General features: G+C 35.8%; 1 protein-coding gene and 1 long non-coding RNA gene across 2 annotated transcripts in view; one reads left to right on the top strand and one right to left on the bottom strand.

Moving 5' to 3' along the window:
- LOC147069029 (uncharacterized) overlaps nt 1-23438 on the bottom strand; it is a 277283-nt gene that overhangs the window by 50423 nt on the left and 203422 nt on the right. The gene's annotated exons all lie outside the window — the stretch shown is intronic.
- The window catches only part of LOC147069028 (uncharacterized), a 220469-nt gene continuing 215168 nt past the window's right edge, over nt 18138-23438 (top strand). The window contains exons 1-2 of the mRNA XM_085951690.1: nt 18138-18320; nt 18707-21253. Of these exons, the coding sequence (XP_085807816.1) occupies nt 19130-21253 (2124 nt within the window). The 5' untranslated portion in view covers nt 18138-18320; nt 18707-19129. The remainder of the gene's footprint in view (nt 18321-18706; nt 21254-23438) is intronic.

The raw sequence follows: 23438 nt of genomic DNA, 5'->3' as shown, positions 1-23438 counted from the left end.
CGGAATAACATTTGGAAAACACTAATGTAGAATATTACACTACCTTAGCGATAGGTTGGTGGGCCTGCTTTAGGATGTGGGGCCATGGGCATCAATATAATAAAAACTCAGAATCTGTAAAAAATGTCATTTATTGAAAGCTCAAATAGTTTTGGGCCGTTTTCCATTCTTATCCCATTGGTAAAAACTATACCTTACTTTATTATTACCACATTATCGTTGAACTTGATTTAAGATTATAATGTTAAATATTGTATTTTACAACATTGTTCCGGTGGTGTTCATACAACTATACTATTTGTATTAATGTTAGTCTAAATGAAATTATTGAATGTTTGCAAGCTGAAAATGTTGCCAACTATTTTTTGATTCCTTGTAGTGTGATACTGTTTATTGGATTTGCTAAATAAATATTATATTTAATAAACAATCATTTTAAAACGATAATAATTGTGTTTTTATTAACCTAATGGCGCCTGTACACGTGCATGGATTTACTTGTACCAATAGTGTGTATTTTAAACTATCGCGATAATAACTTTTTATACTTAAAAGTGTTAACTCTCTCCAATCTCATTCTTCAAGCGTAAGCGAGACGCGATGTTGTCATCGTATTGGCGCTATTTGACAGATTCAGATAGGTTCAGACAAGTTCGTAGGTAGACATCAAAATATGGGTATACGTTGAAAGGATTATTACCTGCTCATAAGCGCTCTCTAAATTGAGTTTACAGTAGGCAATCGATTTTACCTTTCTTTCGAACTTGTAGTTATTACTAAAATCTGGCAAAGGAAACTTTCTTTTACAATATTTTTATGTGAAGACTATGCGGGGGATGAAAACATGTGTGCGGACACATTTTAGTAGGTGTGCGCGCGCACACGTGCACGTTACAGGGAACATTGGTCATAATACTAAGTTGTATTTTATGATTCTATACCGTTTATCTGCCGAATGTTAGCTGTCCGAATTCCATGAAGTCAAGTCGCAGGACAGAACAAATTAATAAATAGAATTCAGATAGGCTATACCCCAATTACATTTTCAAGAAGGGTTTTGAATGTGTGAGTGTCCTACAAAAATGAAACACACATTATAGACATGCAGTAGTGTGTGTTGCAACCTTCAAATACACCAATATTGAATGAGCATCAGTGCATAAATCGAGAACAGTTGTCAAAACTAAGGATAAGCTTAGAATGACGCATTATAGTTTATCCCATATTCTTCCACACTCGTGATCGGTTGCCTGTTACACCACACCCGTTAGGTTTCAGTTTTCAATAGAATTTCAGTTCCCATTAATTCTGTGTTCCTTGTATTTAGTTATGCTACCCAAAAAGGTGCCCTCGAAGCTTTTTTCCATTTATTATGCCTCTAGCCCGCTGATAAATAGTCTTTTTTGAAATATTATTAGTATTTTTAGCAATAAGCACTTGATAAGCATAGCTTTTGTTGTACTATTGCTTCATTTTCCATCAGTCGAAAAAAATATTTTATTCAATAATATTGTATTAGAACAGGCAACATTTGCTGGAAAATTCCATCGATCGACGCCAACTTCACGTCAGTGTTGTAATGACCAGCGTAGAGGAGGGTGGTGCGCTGCGGAACTTTTTTTATACGGCTAAAGTTAGTGAATTATTTGTGTGACAGGAGTTAAACAAGAAAAATGTAATATTTCAACCGGCTACTGCCAAGGACCATTTATAAAATTGTGTATCTAGTTATCTGTTGAAATAAATAACGGATTAAGTGATCGTTTGTCAATTGTTTACAAATTAAAAAATAAATCTTGTTTAGGAAGCTGCGGCCCAGTGTTGTGTTTACATTTTTGCGTGAATTCTTTGTCCAATTGAAGCTATCTCAATGCCAAGTTTACATTTCGTTAGCGTTTGTTTGTTTTTTTTATTTTAAATCCATTATAAATGTCATTTGTTTTCTGTTTGTATGTTAAATATGCGCTAGACAGATTCTTAAATTATTGATGTACCATTCAACTAACTACTTCACGTAGCTGTCATCGGCATTGGATCGATTTTTTGACAATTAAGGGTGAGTTATCAACAAGACGTCTCTATTATTTTTATAAAACTTAAAATAAACTCTAAATTTTGATCATAAGCTATCACAGAAAATTCTTTCCCAAAAGTCAATCTGTTGTCATATTTATATAAATATTTTCGTCTGGTTTCTTTGTACAGTCGATAAATCAATTTTTGAATTATTATAAACAATATTGTACGTATGTATTGCTTTCCTAGAATAATATTCTTTTTGTTTAATCTCCAGCCGGTATTTGTGTACATAGGTAAGTACCTTGGTACCTACCTCACATTATTTACAATTTACCTTTCGAATTTAAAATTTTTCATTGATAATAAGACAAATACTTACCATTGGGAACATAAACACAAACCAAAATGTAACGAAATCTTCCTATGTTGGGTTTTTCTAAACCATTGATTTCTCGTATTTTTTTTTATTTACGTGAGGGAAATAAGTACTTTTTTTTCCATCCGAGTGAATTTCCCTTAACATAAATTACAATTTTCACAAAACAAAATCTCGAGAATCTCATTGACAATTTCTCGAGAAATAATTCTTAATTTCGAAATTTTTAAATAAAAAATCTCGAGAAACAAGAATCAAGTTTAAAAAATTATTTCTAGTTTTTCGAGGCGAGAATTATTCTCAAGCACAAACCTATAGGTACAATAGATATTATTATTACCAGGGAACACAACAATAATGGGATGTACGTTACCTTCTGGGTGTGGTTGTAAGAAGGTATTATTTTGTAATGTGGAGAAATATAGGATAAACTTAAACAGCTGTTAAAGAATAATATGTTATTTTAAATATTTGCGTCTGTATTAAAGTTTGTTATGCAAACTTACCGGAATTTAATAATATTGTTAAGTAATATTTTTGGATATTCATGGCACTTGGTATTTCTTGCGTGCATCGACTTATTCCTCATTAAGTCATACACCGAAACTGGCGTCAAGGGCTTGGTCTATCTATGCCGTCTATGACGACAGGTTTTCGCATTCCCATCATATGCTACTGGTATATTTCTGTATGCTATTGTTTCGGCGACCATGTTAGGTATTACCTTGGCGGAAAAAGTGGACATAGGAGGTACCTACCTACTGACTATTATAAATTTTCATTTTAAAAAATCCCTCTAGAATCAGCAGTCGAGAGTTTTTTTAGCTCCGTCCTGAAATCAGCTAGAAAGCTTTTTTCTAGTTCTTAAAAAATAATCAAGATTTTCAAAACAAAAATTAGGTTTTTCAAAATAAAATAAATCGAAAGGACTTCATGCTCACATAAAGGAATGTCATATGAAATAAAGGACGTACGATCACCGTATGTATTTATAGTCATAGTACATAATATATACCAGGGATGGCGAACCTTTTTACGAACGCGTGCCAACATTTCCCAAATAATATTTTTCGACTGTCTGACGTGCCAAGCAGTTTTTCATGGCGAAAAAAAAAGTTTTAAAAGTTTTCTAAAAAAATAGTTTTTAAGAATTCCATTAAAACATTCAAAAATTACAATCGAGTTCTTGATTTTCTATCTTTCACCGTATTTCTAGCCGAAGGCATATCTTTTATTCTTTGAATAATTTTGTCTTGTTTTCAAAATTCTCAAAGAGATCGTGGAACCATTAAATTTGAACCATTCTTCTTTCATATTATATTCTCAATCACTCCACAGAACCAACCGTTTTCCATTTTTAGAGATTATTTTGGAGTCAAAATAACAAGAAGTTATTATATTTGAATGACTGCCGATAATTAATTTCATAAGGTTTGTTGATTGAATATTTTTATTTTTAATTGCCCGATCCTAAGGACCGACCTATGCAATCGTATATTTACATTAAACGTAATGATTATCTTGAAAAGGATTTATGCCTGTTATTTTTTATACAAAGCGATTTGTCATTTATGCATGAATTTCCTCTTTTCCGTTTGCGCATCGATTGATAAATATAATTTATGAAAAACCGAAGAAAATACGCATAGCTATCTCGTCATTATGTTTTAATGTTATATATACTTAAGTAAGTACCTGTAGGTACATTTATTTGTCAAACTTTTTTGTAAAAAAAATATTTTAAATACTTAGGTATAATATTATATAGAATAGTAATTTCTTTTCTTTTCAAAATGAAACATTCGCGTGTCATGCAAAATCATCTCGCGTGCCATAGGTTCGCCATCCCTGATATATACTATATTATTTACGGGATAGGTGGGTCCGACGAAAATCCCTCTAGTCGAATTCGTGAAGTCGGGGGGGGGGGGGGGGGGTACAACTTTGCATATAAATACATAATAAATTGTGTTTAATTGGGACCAAAGACTAACAAAAACATTAGTTTACATTTTAGAAGAAAACTATTTAATCAAATGCAGTTATTTTTTCTAAAAATTTAAAACCCTTTTCAATTAAGTTTGCAATTATTATATTGTGTTATAATCTGTTTTCTCTGGTGGAAGTGGTCTGAAGTGTCAGATAAAGAACCGCATAACTCCGAGTTTGCATACCTAAGTCAGGGTATTGCTGTAATATTGTTTCTCCCTAGTTTTAATGCAATTGATTTCATTTTATTGAGACTACCTACTTGTGTCGAGCAGACCACCCTAATTCACTGGCTAGTGGATGTTTTTAATTTACTTCACTGGCTCCGAGCCCCTACCAATTTAGGAGTCGTAGGCGTCCCTTTAGATCAGGGGTTCACAACCATTTTCGTCAAAGGGACAATTTGCCGCCCTTTCTTTTGTAAATATTTGCTGTTTTTAAAAACATAGGTAAGGCAAAAAATTAAAAAAATATTTCATTGTGTAAACTTATATTTTTAACTAAATATACATTATTATTACTCTTATTAATATGCTAAAAAATAATATTTTTCACCATGTGATGTATGCAATTGTTTGTGTGAAACTAAATCCTGCAATCTAGGATTAAAGTTTGTGGTGTGAATACGCAAAATAGATGCGATATGGTTGTCTGTGAATTTTGATCTTAAGTTTGATTTATTAATGGTCATTGTAGAAAATGTTTTTTCACAAATATAGGTACCTACTTTCAAATAAAGAACCCATTTAATGGGCATGTTTAACTATATTTGGATATAACTCAAGAGAAAGTCCTTTGTAGAATTCAATTAAATTCTTATCACGATAAGATGCTTTTGCTTCCAAGTTCTCTTGGAAGTCTATTCATTCAAACTGCATATTTACGGGAACACCACTTCGCACATCCGCATATACAAATATATCAAAGTGTCTGAACATTCATTCTTGCCAGAGGATATTTAATTTTGAATGCAATTTTTAATATTCGATATGAAGAATAAAAAATGATTCAGATTTAACATAAATCTTGGGGGACACATCAAAAAGTCACGCGGGACACACTTTGTGAACCCCTGCTTTAGAGTTTAGCTGAATTTTGTACAACGTTTTTATTAGCTCGTATTCTTGTTTGTACGAAAAGGTTGTTTATCCAGTAAGTACAAATCTTGCAATCGATTTTTAACTGACTTCCCGACTAGCTAGACATTTGAAACTTTTAGAATATATCAATACACGATGGAAATGAATTCTTTTAATATTTTTAGCCATCTTTAAACAGAATTGAATTCATTTTCAGTTAATTCTGTTTTGTATAAAAAGTTATTTCGGAAGTAATCCGTAATCCAATCCACAATTATTGGTTCCTAAGGGGGTGGTCCTAGCAACTAAATTATTAATATATACGTGCGTTACTATGGAAATCAAAATGACATTTCAGTATTCTGTATTTGTTTGTTGCAAAATAGCAAAAAAAAATGATTTGTTGACAATTGCCTTATCTGTCCTAAATTATTAATACATAGAATTGTCAAGTTTATACGATTGAACAGAAAATTTGAAAACGTGTTACCTATATAAAAAGTACTTTTTATCTTGAATCCATTCGTAGGAGAGTATTTTACTTTCAGTTGCCATAACTAAGTTAGAACAATATTGTGTAGGTACTTGTAGAACGTAAATAGAAGATGTGTTTTACGGTTTGTTGAAAAAGCCCCGGCCGGAAGTCAGAGTGACATTTCCGGTAATCGTGCAACATTCAGTTACCAGACATGCCCGCGAGTCAGACATCACGCGACCAGACCATAGCGAGCAAGCTGCTCACTCGTCGACTCCTTTGTTTATTTTACCTGTTGATGGACTGGGACGCAGTGGAACGGGCGAGAGTGGTGATGGACATTTCGTCGGAGACGTCTGACTGTTTACTGAGCCAATGACTGCATTTTCTTTTTGGCTGCACTTCTCCCCAGTATTGGATTTACCATAAGAGCCAGGGCATAAACCTGAATATAAAAACTTAAATAATGCTTAAATTAGCTACATTCGCACAGATATTAAAATGCCGCGCATTGGTTTACAACCCTAAATGATAGTTTGTATACAATGAATTACTTATCACTGTTTAGATGAAAAATCACAGTGATTCTTAAACAACCATAATATGTTAAATACTTCAGTGGCGAAGGGTGGAGGTAGGCTGTTAAAATCCGACATAAATAGTGGACACTATACATCATGGCCCCCACAAGGGGGGGGGGGGGCTGACAGGGCTCTAGCCTAGGGGCCCAAGCTCAGGGGCTGTGTGACGGGTCGACCAGATAAATGAGATAAATACATATCTTAAATTCGCTCTAATAGCAAAACAAGTCTTCGGAGTTATTACCATTTTAAAATATACATATATGGTTATTGTGACGTGTTGAGTGATACTCGACAGCTCCATAATTCGATGTGTTAAGAAATCGCTAAATTACACTGAATTTTATTTGACCTCGAACATCATTTGAAAAACAACACTGGAGAGCACCAGACTGCCTTTAACAATAGCGACAGGTAGGGGGCCCCGCTCGATATCCTGGCCTGGGGGCCCACTTTAAGATGTGGGGGCAATGCTATACATTGTCTGTCAAACGTATTTGTTTACATTGAACTACAATGTGTAGATAGTGCTTGTTAGTTTTTAAAATTCAATTAAACCCTGTTTATTCAAGCCATGGTAGATAGTTGTCAAAAAATATTCAATTATCTAAAATTAAACCATACATAATTTTAGATATTTTATAAATAGAAGAATGTCGATTATGATTATGGTGTGGTTTAATATAATAACAGGGCTTAATGAATTAAAAAAAAACTAATTAACTCCATCTGTAATATTATGTATTCTTCATTCAACAAAAACAGATAAGTATCTATGACTGAAAAAACTTGGTTTAGGCAGGGTTTAATTGAATTTTAAAAACTAACCAGCACCGTCTGCAAATTTTATTCTTAGTTCAATAAAAATAATTAAGTATGACTGACAAAGTTTAGTGTACACTATTATTTATGTCGAATCTGAAACAGCCTGCCTCCATCCCTCACAACTGCTATCAAACGTTCGAATCGATTTGATTTATTCTCAGTATGGTTACCGCGGTGGCTCCACATAGTGGAGGTTGAATTAACAGATTTTTGTTTTTTACGAGAGGTTGATGTTAAGGCTATACTTCAGCTGAGGAATGGTCTAAAAAGATCGTGACTAGGCAATGTGCGGATTGTGCAAATGACGCGTGCCGAACGAAATATAATTTGTCATAAAAATCCATTCAGTTCATTTAATATTATGTTTATTGTTATATTACTAATAATAATAGTATATTCATTGACATGTTTTCTTTTTTAAGTACATACGTAAAGTTTTTTAGTCATCTTTACACGATTTAAAAATATTTTCATCCGACGCCATGACAAAAAAAATCGACGTGCGGACACCTCGACCGTCGGTCTCCGAATGGCAACGCGACCGAAATTTCGTTCCACATACAGTTGAAAATTATTTGCCGTTTCACTTATGTACGCTCTTAACCACTTGCTCAACCTACTTTTTTCCCCCTGGATGCCTGTATGGATACCTCGGATTTACTATCGAGCTTTCTTTAAGGATTTTGGTACGAGGGTGGGTCAATAAGTCCTTAGAAAAGCCGACAGGTGGCGCGACTAGTACTGTAAGCGGTTTGTTTTCATGCAGCGGCACTACCGATTCAGTATGTTGCGAAGTTTCAATCAGATTGGTCGGGTTGTTGTGTGTTTCTCGTACATTTAAAAAAGAAATTTGCTTGTGGAAAATGGAAAATGGAGAAAATTGAGTTTAGAGCTGTTATTAAACATTTCAATATAAAAGGGTTAACAGCAAAGGAAATAAAAAATGAGTTGGATTTAGTTCACGGCATATCTGCTCCTTCACTTGCAACTATTTATAACTGGTTAAATGAATTTAAACGTGGTCGTACATCAATAAAGGATGAACCACGCTCAGGACGTCCTGTAGAGGTGACTACACCAGAAATGATCAATAAAATCCACGATATGGTGTTAAGTGACCGAAGATTAAAGTTAAGTGAGATAATTGAGGTTACAGGGATCTCAAAAGGTAGCGTCATTTCTATTTTACATGACAAATTGGGCATGAAAAAAATTTCTGCAAGATGGGTGCCGCGTTTGCTCATAGTCGACAATAAACGCAATAGGGTGGTGGCCTCTAAAGCCCTGTTGTCGCTCATGCAACGCAATCCGGATGAATTTTTTCGTCGCTTTGTGACTGTAGATAAAACATGGATACACCACTATACTCCCGAGACGAAAGAACAGTCAAAGCAGTGGATTGCGAAAGGCGAACCATGTCCAAAGAAGGCGAAAACCGTAAAATCAGCTGGTAAGGTTATGGCTACTGTATTTTGGGATGCACGTGGAATTATTTTCGTTGACTATTTGGAAAAAGGAAAAACAATAACAGGGGATTATTATGCATCTTTATTGGACCAGCTAAAAAACAAAATTGAAGAAAAACGGCCTCATTTAAACAGGAAAAAAATCCTCTTTCATCAGGACAATGCCCGTGTTCACACATGTTTACGATCAATGGCTAAAATTGAAGAATTGAAGTTCGAATTGGTCGACCACCCACCGTATTTGTACCCAGTGACTTTTTCCTTTTCCCAAACTTAAAAAAATGGCTAAGTGGACAACGTTTTTTTTCAAATGAAGAAGTCATCGATCGGACAAATGCTTATTTTGAGGACCTTCCGAAAACTTATTTTTCTGACGGTTTAAAAAAAATTGAGAAACGTCTAACCAAGTGTATTGAGCTCCAATGAGATTATGTTGAGAAATAAAAAAAAAATACAAAAATAAAAACTGTTTTAATGCTTTTTTCTAAGGAATTATTGACCCACCCTCGTACCCAAAGTACTCTACTTGATGATAGTCAAATGAAAATTGTGCCGGCTGAGAAATGCCTTATTGAAAACTATTCTTCTACCCGCATCGGGTATTGCTAATTTGAATTCGACCAGGGCCTATGGAACCGCCTTACAAAAACCCAGCAAAATTCTTTGTAGCGCAAGGCGGTGGTGATTTTGATGAATATTTTGTCGTATGCATTGGGAACTGAGAACTGCAATTTTAAAGTCCAATACTGTGGTACAGACACACATTGAAAAACAATCGTGGGATTGCTGCCATAGGTTGGTAAGTCGATAATAATTTAGGTATTATAAAGACGCCCACGATGGTCGAGCGGCTTATAATGTCGGCGTCGGTTTATAATGCCGTGGGTCCCAGGTTCGAATCCTGGGTCTGACAAATACACATATTGTTTTTCAATGTGTGTTTGAAATCAGAGTATGGACGTAATAATAGGTTGAGCAAGTGGCTAACATCCATTTCTCGTATAAAAAAAATCTGTTATTAATACAACTTCCACTCTGTGGAGGCCCATATCGTCTCTGTTCTGTCAGAACATACTAACTGGAGAATATTAGTTTTGAGTAATTTGACTTTGAAGTTGTTAAAATGTTTGAAATGGTCTATCATGTGAGTTTATTAAGTAATCGTAAAAAGGATGACTTTAAAATAAAGACTGTTTATTTATTAAGAAGGTTTCCAGACGGTAAAGTTTGAAATAAGGAACATTTTGGTATAACTAACTCAATATGTAATTTTTTCGAATTAGTGTCTTCTGCCAGAACAGTGACGATATGATCCTGTCAGGATCGAACATGGTGAAGTTGTTTCGGATGCTGATATATTCCATCTACGTGAGGATGAGTATAGGTGGACGTTATTTTATAAATTCTTAAAATAGGGTCTGCTTAACTCATCCGGTGTACTTCCTTGTACCTATATACTTAATATTTTTTGTATTTATACTGTAGAATAACTTAATACTGATCTATCTCTTTTGTTATGTACATAATACCGTTTTAATAATATTTCTTTGTTTCTAAACGTCATGTTGTGAACGTCTTAATCTTATAATTTGTAATGTCCACAATATGTAAAATAAATAAATAAATTGAAATTAAATTGAAAGTAACTAAGTAAGTAGTAGGTACTTAATATTATGAATATGTACCTATGCAAGAAAAAAAATCAAGGTCATCAGATATATAGAACATGCACATAAAGCACAAATGAATCAGAATTATGCCTGATTTTAGAGGCCATGTCAAACTTTCAAATTGCAATTAGGTACTCCATGACATGATTTCGAGACTTACCAAGTTTTGGCAGTTTTCAATGTGTGCTTGGACCTGAGTATTGGACTTAGTAGGTTGAGCAAGTGGCTAATATCAACCTCTCGTAAAAAAAACAATAATCTGTTAATTCACTCTTTGGAGGATAATCATCATGATCTTAGGATCGGTCATGGTAATAAAAAACCATATGTAAGTAATTATCAAGGCGAATAGTCATTTATTTTATTTTATTAAGGAAACAAACAGTTACATATTGATTACAAAAAATTAAAATATAATAATGAAAAGTTATTGCAACCAGCACAGTTTCCATGTATACATTATAATATAGTTAAGCCTAACAAGATAGAGATTAAGAATAACATAAATATAAAGAAATTACATAAGAAAACTACATGAGAAAAATGAGGAAGAATAATGAATAATTAAATTATATACAAAAAAAGGTAACTTTTTGGAGACAGCGCGTTTAAACGAAATAGGTGAATTATTAAAAGGATCAACGGTGGAGAAATACATATTATAATTTAAACAAGAGCGCCGAATAAAAGAGTTTTGTGCATAATTAGAACCGCTACGACTGATATGGTACAATGTTTGGTTTCGCGTAAATCTTGATGGACAATGGAAACCCACCCCTTCGAGTAGGTTTGGCATATAGCCCACCAAAAAAGCGCTCGGTGCGCTCACTACTGAGTAGGCCCCCTCCCACCCGCGCATTACCCTTCACCTTTGTAATAAGGGGCCCAAGAAGCACAAAATAATTATTATTATCAGCGTCTCTCATAACAAAGCAATAAAAATATTATATTATTTCTCGGGGCTTGTAATTAATATTCACGATGACATCAATCTACCTGCGAAATATTGGACACGCAGCAAACTAAACAATGGGTTCACTGATATTAAATAATGGCTTCTCGACCGTCTATCGACGACGCTTCAAGGAGCGTGATTTTGCTTGCCGTGTTCAATGAATGGACTACGTTGTATTTTCGTTAATTCGTATCGCTGAGAAGCCAAAAAACGATGAATCATGGGGCACGCGGGCACAATGCGTCGTCAAATCCAGTGTGCGCTGGCGTATTTGATTACGTTGTATTTTCGATGATTCACATAGAATATGCGCGAGCGCACCGCAAGTCCGCTTTAGTGGACTTTATGCCTAAAAGTTGCAGTGGTCGAAATAGAATTAGATAAATCATAACAGTAAGCTTTATAATTGACATATGTACTTATAAAATCGCTTTTGTACCGCTTCGAGACGATTTATGTATGTAACGTACTATGGATTCCACACGACAGAAGCAAACTCAACTATGGATCTAACATATGAGAAGTAAAGTACCTTCAGAACATCAGGTGATCTGAATGGTTTAGAGATCCGAAGAATAATACCTAGTAATTTTAATGCTTTGTTGATAGTTTCATTGATATGTGCGTTAAAATTCATCTTATTATTTAGGCGGTTATAAACATAATTATTATAGCCGCCATCTTTTCATACGCCAACGTACAGAATATTAATTTACAATTCAACCGCACTAAACCGTAGTCAACGCTATCAAGTATTAATATTATAATTAATGATTTATTAACCTAATCTAGATCTGAGATTGAGTATGGGCCGTTGCTATGTTCTATCAATCACTCTCTATCTATATTTTATGGCATGGAGCTATGGACGGCAACACCAGAATATTATGCCATGGAGAGATGACGCCGTATAAACGTATTCTCAAAACGGATGACGGGATGACGCCTCATTTCGTAGCTTCAGAACATACGTGATTGGTACCAGTGACATTCACCTAACTACCGGGCAGCAGATGATAGGGCAAAGATCACCTTGATTATAAGTCTATAGAGTTATTATTAAGGACACACGAGGATACGACAAAATTATGCACACTTTTTCATTCATACTTTATTTGTTTTCGTTGGATTAAGAATACATAATATTACACATGGTGTTAGATCATTTTTTTAAATTCATTAAGCCCTGCCTCAACCAAACTATAATGGATAAAAAATATTATTCTATCTATAAAATATCTAAATTTATGTATGATTTAATTGCATAATTTTAGATATTTTATAGATATACGAGTATTTTTTTTTTACTATTATCTATTATGGCTTGGTTTCCGCAGGGTTTAATTAAATTTAAAAAAAACTAACCAACGCTATCTGTAAATTAATGTAGGTAGTCTTATTTCAATGAAAACAAATATATATGACTGACATGTACTATTTATGGCGGATCTTAACAGTCTACCTCCACACTTCGTCACTGCCCTATACCCAATACCAAAAGTTCATAATACTGACTCCCTCTAAATAAATATACATAGTTGGAACTTAAGAGCGGAATGCACAATCTAAGATTTCGATCCTAATGATAAGTCGCCGAAAAGCATGACTTAACTATAGACAATCCTGAGTATAGAGTTAAGGAATCCTTAACCATAGACTACTTTTGTTATGAACACGCCCCCTTCTGTATTACCATTTACCACTGACAGCTGCTGTCAAAATAAATTTGCATGTCTATAAAGCAGTCCATACACTCAAATTCATTTAAAATGTATATCAATATGGATATTGGTAGTGTTAATTCGTTTGGCATGTACTTGGAGAATATTATTTTACTTTTATACGCCAGCCCGCAGAAATACAAAATCCCAGGTGAAGAATGACACTTGACGCTAGTGTTACCAATGTTACCATGTTAAAAAAATATCTTGCGGTGCCTGTGGAATCACGTACAATGACTTATAACGGAAACATAAGAGTATTATAATTAAATATTAATATGTATTTATAGTTATTGCATTTATAAAATGCAGTTGTCATATTTTTTTCATCGTTTAACAATTATAAAATAATTTACCTAAACAATAGGAAAGAGAATTTTTAAATATGGTATTATTTTCAATAGAAATTATCTTAACTAAGGACAATGTTTCTGCATAGTGTTTTCTGCTAAGGAAATTTTAGTTATGACAAATGTTTCTGCATTCCGCTCTAAGTGTCATAACCTCATAACTGGGGATTCCAATCCCGGGATCCCGAGCTATTATCGATACCTATGAATCCCGGGATTGATAAACATAATCCCGAAACATTCGGGATTGATTTTTTTATCAATTTTTAATGGAAAATAAAATAAAAACGAAAATATAACAGAAAAAATACTTTTAACGCTTTCGCTGCTGAAGAGATAATGAGATTTTAATTGCCCCCTTTAAAATGCACGTTAATTACATCGATCGGCCGCCTGGTCATTACGCACCGTGTGCGTCTTCCGCGTCCAAAGTATTAATAACAAAGAACTACATTAGAAATAAACTGAGTTTGAATGAAGTTTGATTTATACCCATGTGTAAGTTGCCGATTCATTTTATTTTTTCACATAAATTAATAAAAATGAGAAAGATTGGAAAAAACAATGCTTCGCACTATTAACAAAGTAATTCCACCATGATCTCATACGTTTTACGGCAGTTTCATATTTGGCTGACTAATTAGATTTATGAAGCGGAAAGGCCATAAGTACACCATGATTTGCTTTACAATTTTAAATCTCGCTAACCCATTCATTAAGTCTTTACTATCAGAAACAGCAATCTTATATTAAATTCACATTATTATTTATATTATAATATTATTTACTCCATTAAACTTATGTATTTCCAAGATTGAACGTATACAATATTAACATTAAATGTCTTAAATAGTATAAACTATACTAGATTTATTTTGACCGACTTTATCAATATTATTTGTAAATATGAAAATTTTATATTAACAGTGGTAAAAAATGTCAATCCCGGGACCAGTCCCAGGATTGACAAATTGTAATCCCGAAATCCCGGGATCAGGATTTTGGCTCGGGATTGGATTCCATACTCATCACTATCACAAATTGTTCGGTAGAGCATAATATAAGATGACACCTAGGTACGATAAAATGTCAACCTAGCTAGGTTAACTAACATGAAGTTTCTCTATAACGCTACGTTTTTATCAGAAACTGTGTAGGTATTGTATAACTTCATGGGAGTGTATAATATTATAATGTAGGTGTTTTTTATGATTCCTTTATCCGTCTCGCTCGCCATTTTGAATTTAGCGGAGCTATACTTATGAAGAATTATACCAGAGGGCGTATTTTATTATTCTTTATAATAATATCTTAATTTCGACGTCGACTCCTATAATCAAACTTATATTTTTATAGTATGTAGTATAACATACTTACATACAGGTTGTGTGTGGTTCCATTGACGTATTGTTATGCGTATCCGAAAATTTGTACGTATGCAGTTCGCCGTATCACGGAATATTATGGTCGTATATTGAAGACCGTCCAACCTCTTTGGGTCATACTGAGATAAAATTCATGTTTAAATAAAACACGGTTCTTGTCGTTTTATAGGAAGACAGGGGCAAACAAATTTTGGAAATAGCCGATATACTAGATTATTTGTTAGGTGTTTAGGTTTTCATTCTTGAATTCATGAATTGTTGATAGTTTTTAATCAAATTCACAATTCAATTAAATCCTGCCCAATCCAAGCCATAGTAGATAATGGTCAAAAAATATTCGTTTATATATAACATAAATAAAACTATGTCATTAAAGGGTACCTACATAATTGTATATATTTTATTTTTTATTGATTATGGTTTGGTTGAGGCAGTACCTAATGAATTAAAAAAAAAATAACCGACACCATCTGCAAATTGTATTCTTAGATCAATGAAAACAACTAAATATTACTGACAAAGTTTAATGTGCACTATTTATGTCAGCCAACCTCCGCCCCTCGCCGCTGTGTGACATAAATGCAGAACAACAGTGGCGAAGACCCCATAAGTACTAGGCGATTATTTAAAGTCATGTTCCCATTGATCTGCCGCAGGCGTGAGGGAAAGAGAATATGTGAGTCCCCGTGCTTTAAACATAGTGACACACAGTGACGTCCCTAGACAAAATGCCGCCCCACTTTTTACAGTATTTTTTATCATCCTTTCATGACGCCAATATCTAAGTAATTTGTTGTATGCATACATTACTAACACATTATATACTATGCAAGGTATCCATAAAAAAAGCACATAGAAAAAAAACAAATTATTGGTATATGTATCACTAAATCTTATTTAAATGCCATCTATAAGTACTTCAATAGACAATATTGCTAGTCCACGGTTTCAGATTCATTTACAAATACACATGACAACTTTCAAAACTCGGGAATAATCGGCAAAAATATTTGGATAAATTTATTAGGTAAGTATGTAGGTGCATGTGTCATTGCTGGTCATCAAGGACGTGACGTCCAATGACAACAGAGTACATTTTTTTTTTTTTTTATAATAACCATACCCTTGCTTTTTCGTACAAGGTGGTTGGGTGGGTTAGTTGCATTGATGTGGGGCTAATTAGGAGCCTCCATTTATATCTTTAATTTTCTTTATGGCCAGGATTAAATATTTTGTGTAGTATTCTTGTGTTGTTCTATTGCTTAGTGCTTCGTGAGGCTTTTGGAGGTCAATTTCGTGATTATGTTGTCTACATCGAGTCCTGAGAGTCCATCGCTCCCTTTCTAGTATAGGGCAGTCGTTGATGACATGCCACACAGTTTGAGATGTGTTGCCGTCACATGGACAACAGTCGTCATCCCTCAATTTAAATCTTTTTAGATAAGCTCGCACCGATCCGTGGCCTGTTAGTATCTGTGTGAGTTCGTGTGATATTTTTAAGTTCCTGGCAAGAGTGATGGCACAGTTTATGTTTGGAATAAATTTCTGCGTTATTGATCCTGTGGCGGATGTTGTGTATCTGTGGTTCCATAGCTCTATGGTATCTTCGTTTAGTTTTTGTTTTGCGTAACTCAGAGGGAAGTGTGTATAGGTTAAAGGTCTTTTGTCTGTTGTGGCTTGTTTAGCGTATTTATCAGCTTCCTCGTTTTCGGCTATCCCTGTGTGACTTCTTATCCAGAAGAATCTGGGGTTTGTTCCTATCATTCGAAGCTGTGTTGACAGTGTTAAAATGTCTCTTACAAGTGGGTGTGTCGATGATGGGTTTTGGAGAGCTACCAGACTGGATTGGCTATCTGAGAATATGTTTACATTGTACAGTTGTTATTGTTACAGAGTACATTAGACATCGCGAACTGACAAAAAAATACAGTCCTGTTAAACTTTTTATGTTGATTAATACATTTTGTTTCCAATCAGTAAGCTGATTTTTTTAATGTGTACTTAAGTTGTTTGTAAGTAAGTGTGTTTAAGTGTAGGTACCTATTTCTATATATTCGAAATGATTCTCCTCGATTTGCCGCCCTTCAAGCAACTGCCGCCCCCAAGCGACGCTCAATCTGCCTATCCCCGGGACGTCACTGGCGACATAGTTTGAAACGTAGTGTCCCCTCACCGTCAAGCTTTTTGAAGAAGATATAATTTGACGATGAGTGGCCGTCCAAAAGATGGCCAAAACCTAACATTTTGACCATAGAGGTATTAAATTAAAAGAGGGGCAAGAAATCGGCTTTCTCATACAGCTGAATGAAGCAGGCCAACAATAGCCGACAACTTGATATGATGAACGCGATAAAAAAAAATCTGGGCATCACAGAGGATTTACTTTGGTCATTATAACGTACCCATATAATATAATGTTAACGTTCAAATTTTGTCACAAATTGATTATCAGCCCGCCTCACCATACTTTTTCACCATACTAGCCTGCTTCACCATACTTTCATATAACCTGCCGCCCCTAGATTTTGACGATGCATGGAAAATTGAGTACCTATTTGGTTGTAAGTTGAAGAATGACTCAAGTTTTCGTGCTGGGTAGTAAGTACCTATATGACTGTATACTTGAAGGTGGACATGCATGTTATAATAATTATATAATATACAGTCCACCAAAAGCAGTGACGTCCCGTGGGGGTAGGCTGATTGAGCGTCGCTTAGGGGCGGCAGTTACTCGAAGGGCGGCAAATCGAGGAGAATCATTTGGAATATATAGAAATATGATACTTGTATAGCTAAAATTATTTTGTTTACGATGTACAATAATAGCATAGTAAAAATGGTATGAAAATAATAACTGTGTATTGATAAATGGTGCAAACAAAATAAGGCCTCAGACTCTGGTGATTTGGGAGTCTTTACTTAATTACCGATATTATATGTATTCGCTTTTTACATCTAAATTTAATTTTGTATGTTTTAGTGGTGGGTATATAGGTATTTTGTTAGTAATGTATCGACACAACACATTTCTCGATATTGTAGTCATGAAAAGATGATAAAAAATATCGGGCGGCATTTTGTCTAGGGACGTCTGACCAAAGGTTTTGTTGACTCTAGATATTATAAAAAATTGACTATTATTTTTGTGCAAGTGTTTATTTCACTTTTATTTTCACAGGTGCCGCGCCGTTCTGCCGTGGTTTTTCCCTTCACTCCGCCCGCCGCAACTTCATGCCGGTCCGATTCAGTTCGTCACAGACCTCCGCGGAGTGAGGACGCACGTCAATTTTGCCCAACGCCGCGAATGCACGAATATCAAATGCGAAGATTTTATTTATAAATAAATATATATACGCCTTCCTTCACCAGTCGATCCGTGAGTGTGTGTATATAATGGATAATGATAGCTTCTGCCACTCTACGAGTTACGTGATTTAAACGCCTTGTGCTCCCCCCATATTGTATTATATTTATTTATTATTATTATTCATGCGACTTTGAAATCAAAAAATAAATATTTAATATTCATCTAATTTTTAAAGTAGAAATGCAGTTTTGAAATCGGAAATAAATACATAATTAATTCCGCGTAAAATGTGCTGTAAAACTTCTTTTTTTGAGTAATGCTTGGTCGTTTTTAGAGCGTAATGAATGTTTCTTAATTTTAATAATAATATATTATGTATTACAATTAATATGAAAATTTTCGTATACGTAATAATTATGTTTTTTAATTAAATATATATGACATAAGCGTGGGTTTATCTATTGCATTTTTTTATTGCGTATAACTGAATAATAATTTAGTATTTTAGGAGTGATTTTAGAGTGTAGGTGTTCACCTGCTTGTGGCCTAAAATTATCTGTTATTTTTTTGTTTTTTATTTGTTAAATTAAAAGTGTGACAGAGTTATATTATAGAGAGAGAAATAACTGTCATTTTTAAATAAACGAATTTGTGTAAGTTTTAAATTTTGATAGTGTCAGTTTTGATCGAGTAGTTAAATTTATTCTTGGCGTATTTGGTGTGCGGAAGAAAGTGTATGTGTTTGGGGGCATGGCCGAACCGAAGTCGGTTCTATTTGTGGAATATGCCCAGCATCGCCCGTCGTCCGCCACTTCCCTATGTGAATAAATAAATAAAACATAACTACACGCAAGTCACACACCAAAATAAACCGGCTGTCCGACTCTATGCTGCGATTTTTGTATAATCCGCGCTTGACACATCGCTCCTGATGAACTTAGGGAGAAGCCACAAAGAGGAATCCCGAACCCCCGAATCGAAAAATCCCCGCAACCGCTTCGGCTGGAATCCCCACAGTCCCCAAGGAGACCCGAACGCCCAAAGATTGATAGATATAACGCAGAATTTAAAAAACAGCGAGAATTTTGATTCACAGAACAGACCGGGGCAGATTTATTATCAAAGCTTCAGCGGATTGGGCAGCTTTTCGGAATTGCCGTTTGATTATGTTGAGAGTGACGACTGCGCAGGGCCGAATGAGAACATTCGACAGCCTTCGCGAATCGCGCGGCCGTTCGCGACCCGCGCCGAAGATGTGATACGCCCGCGTCGCGAAACCGATAACATTCACCGCAACGGGGACCCCCCGGCGTCCTCCGAGACGCAGCTGTCCTACCTGCTCCAGCACTATCCGCACGTCTTGCAGAACCGCCGGATCGCGGACCTCCTCGTCGACCCCGCGTCGGGAATCACGCCCGGCGTCATATTGGAGTCCATCCTGCGCCGCCAGACGAAAGCCAGTCCGTCCGACTCGGGCGGTGGGACAATGGCGGCGACCGCCAAACACTCCAACGCCGCCGGTCGAGACAAGTTCGACGCCGGCGAGGAAGACATCGCTGCGATAGCGAAGCAGATCTCGGATCACGCCGAGGCCATCTACCAGACTTGGAAATCGCGAGGGCTGGCCCCTACCGAAATACTAAACTGCCACACGCCCCAAGCCGCCGTTGATAAGTTCGGCTCGGCGTTGACCCCGCAAAAGTCTTCTTCTGCCGGTGCCACTCCGGTGTCTGAACTCCTCGCTCGAGCTCCGGATATGGATAACAACAATTTAGAAAAGCTGGTCAACAGCTTCGTTAACGAGGATAAGGCTAGAATCGCCGCTCAGAAGAGTAGATCGCCGACAAAACAAATCCCGACGTCTATACAATTCGCTTTGCAGAAATTCGAGAAAAATACGTCGCCGCAGAAGGTAGCCACGCCTTCTCCGACGAAAACTGCTCCGGTTAAAGTCACAACACCCATTCAAAGCCCCCCGGCTTATTCTCCAAAACCGGCTATAGGCGTCAAACCTCAAGTGGTACCAAAGAATTTCAATCTGATACAGCACAGCTGTATGGATGGAGACACTATAGAAATGACCTTCCCTCCTGATTTAGTCCCGGTGCAAAAACCGGAAGCCCCCAAGCGACCGGCCGGATTGAGTTTGCAAAGTCCACCGAATCTGCAAACGTGGCCACTGAAAAACAAAGTAGCGGAAAACAAGGTTCAAAAATCTGAACCGATGCCTAAGAATGATCGCTTGAAAGGTTCGCCTAAATTCTCTACCTTACCAGGAGGATCAGCTGCTTACGTGGATGAAGTGGCAAGAGAGGAAGAGAGACTGATAAATGCTCTCAAAACCGGTGTTGTCCTAAGTGAAGATCCCGATAAGGGAAACGTATTAGCTCGGACGAAGAAGGAATCCAGTCCATCTAGATCTGTAAAACCTGATCTTATACCTTCAGAAAAATTCAAAATCGAACCTAGTCTTTCAAACGCTGAGTATAGCAAAACGAAATACAAAGAAAATACAGAAAAAATACCAAAAGACGAACCAAACCTGTCCTTAGTGGATTATGCCAAAACAAAATACAAAGATCAGCTAGAAAATCCACCAACGCAGCAAAGACTAGACGCAAATAAGAGAATGGACATTGACAGAAAGTGTTTGATGGTCGATCCGACATTAGGGCTGCAAGTGACTGAAACCAGGAGCAAATTCGAAGGATCTCTCAACCACGTGGAAAAGAATGATAAAGATATCGGCTTAGCCACGGCTGTTCCTTCAGGGAGGTGGGGTACTCCGAGGATCGCCGGGTCGAGGGTCAGGAGCGAGTTGGTGCCGCATCCGGAGCTGACGTCTCAGCAGAGGCAGCATATTAGCAGGGCGCAGGCTGACAGGGCGGCCGCGGCCGGGGGAAGCCCCATCAGGCCGTTCTTGACTCGCGGGTCTGTGGCCGAGCGCGTGCTCATCTTCGAGAAGTGTCCTCCGACCGACGTACTGCTGGACAAGCGGAAAGCTCCCGCCGTGGCGGCGTGGCGGACCGGACATGACGTCATCGCCAAAGCTCAGGTGAGCGACATTTTCATATTGTAAACTGTCCATTATTAATAATTATTGTAATTGTCGTTTTTTTCCTAATGATTTTAGCTATTCCATTATAATAATTCCGTATAGGAATATTGTCCGGCGGTTGTTTATCCAGTATAAATCTTGCAATAGATTTTTAACTAACTTCCCGAATAGCTAGACATTTGAAACTTTTAGAATATATCAGAACACGATGCCAATGCTTTCTTTTACTACTTTTAGCCATCTTTAACTAGACTTGAATTAATTTTTCAGTTAATTCTGTTTTGTATGAAAAGTTATTTCGGCAGAAATCCATAATCCAATCCACCTATTATTGGTTGCTAAGAGGATGATCCTAGCAACTAAATTATTAATATATACGTGCGTTACTATGGAAATCTAAATGACATTTCAGTATTCTATATTTGTTTGTTTGTTGCAAAATAGCAAAAAAATGATTTGTTGACAATTGCCTTATTTGTCCTAAATTATTAATACATATAATTGTCAAGTTTATATGATTCAACAGAAAATTTAAAAACGTGGTAGGTATATAAAAAGTTCTTTTTATCTTGTAATTATTTTTTTATATGCGTGGATCAGAACCAAACTTGTCCAACCCACAAAAACGAAGAAACTGAGTTGAGACATCCAATCGCTATTAAATATTCATTTATTGTCAGGTTAGAATAATATGGCTATCACTAAAAATTGTCGTCTTATAGCACTACCATATAGGTATACAGCCATTTCTTGCAATCACATACAATAATTCATTAGGTATACAGCCATTTCTTGCAATCACATACAATAATTCATTAGGTATACAGCCATTTCTTGCAATCACATACAATAATTCATTATGAGTGCCACATTTATCTATTCCACATAAAAATGGCGGAGAAGACTGATATTCGTGAAATGCTTGAAGAAACAGATGAAGATTTTTCAACAAATATTTTATAAAAAAAAAAATATTAAAACACCGAGTTTTTATTCAATGAATTTACGACTTTAACACTGATTATATCAGAACTGAATAATTGTGGGTTGAAATCTGGCTTTCATATACATATTAGGTATTCTAAGTTTAATTTAATATGACACAATCATTTTTGCAGAACACCTTATAGAGATGGAGCCCAAAAATTTTATAAAAATGAAGCAAAAACGAATACCTAGATGTCTAATAATTTTCATACACACTGAAGTTATAGAGCAGGCATGTCCAACCCTCATGGAATGGGTTTCAGCACCGCCATCTTTAGATTAATAAAGCCTGAGCATAACTTTTTGCACAAGCAACGAGTGGTCCACTTTTCAGCTGTCAAAATCAGATCCCAGATTGCTTGACATATTGATTCGCCCTTTCTTGTTTCAAATTGAATTATAAAAAAAATCTCAAATCAAATATATTAATAAATTATAAATAATATACATAAGTCAAAGTCAGACTAGTCCTTCACACAAAAACTGGTGGTAAAATTGATTTCCAAAAAATATGTAACATTGATCTATGCATTACATTTGTAGAAGGTGTGTTAATGCTAGTGTATTATTTATCATGTAACTTATCTATTCAAATCAAACCATTCCCTGTGTGAACACGACAGACGCGTCAGTATGAGCACTCTATAGAACAATGACAGGTCATCCATAGACAACATCGGGAGGAGCGGAAAAAGTAGGACCAGTCGTTGTGAATGTATCGGCTTTCTACTTGAGTCGGCAATGGTTTCAGTCAATTGCATCATTATCGTTGTCGTTTCTAAATGAGCCACGAGGAAGCCTCATCATTATCAATTGATTCGCATTCTTTCTTTTTCTTTCGACCATGTCTGATCCTAATATGATCATATGGGCCTCCACAGAGTGGAGGTTTGTAATAACAGATTTTATTTTTACGAGAAATGGATGTCAGCCACTTGCTCAACCTATTAGGTCCATACACTGACTCATACACAAATTGAAAAACAATATGTGTACTTGCCAGACCCAGGATTCGAACCTGGGACCCTCGACATTGACTGATTGATTTGCATTCCCGTGCTTTAAACTGGTGCATATTTTCCCTCTATCGTCTCTCAGTAAACTCTTGGCATATTGGGAGAATAGTTTGAAGATAAATCCCGAAACGAAATGACACGAACACTTATCATTTTTACGACAGTATAATTTTTTTTAA

The sequence above is a fragment of the Rhyacophila brunnea genome, unplaced genomic scaffold (genome assembly GCF_057557595.1).
Source record: "Rhyacophila brunnea isolate RB1 unplaced genomic scaffold, BYU_Rbru_1.0 scaffold_24, whole genome shotgun sequence".
NCBI classification, from domain to species: Eukaryota; Metazoa; Arthropoda; class Insecta; order Trichoptera; family Rhyacophilidae; genus Rhyacophila; species Rhyacophila brunnea.
This window is presented reverse-complemented; position numbering and strand designations above follow the sequence as displayed.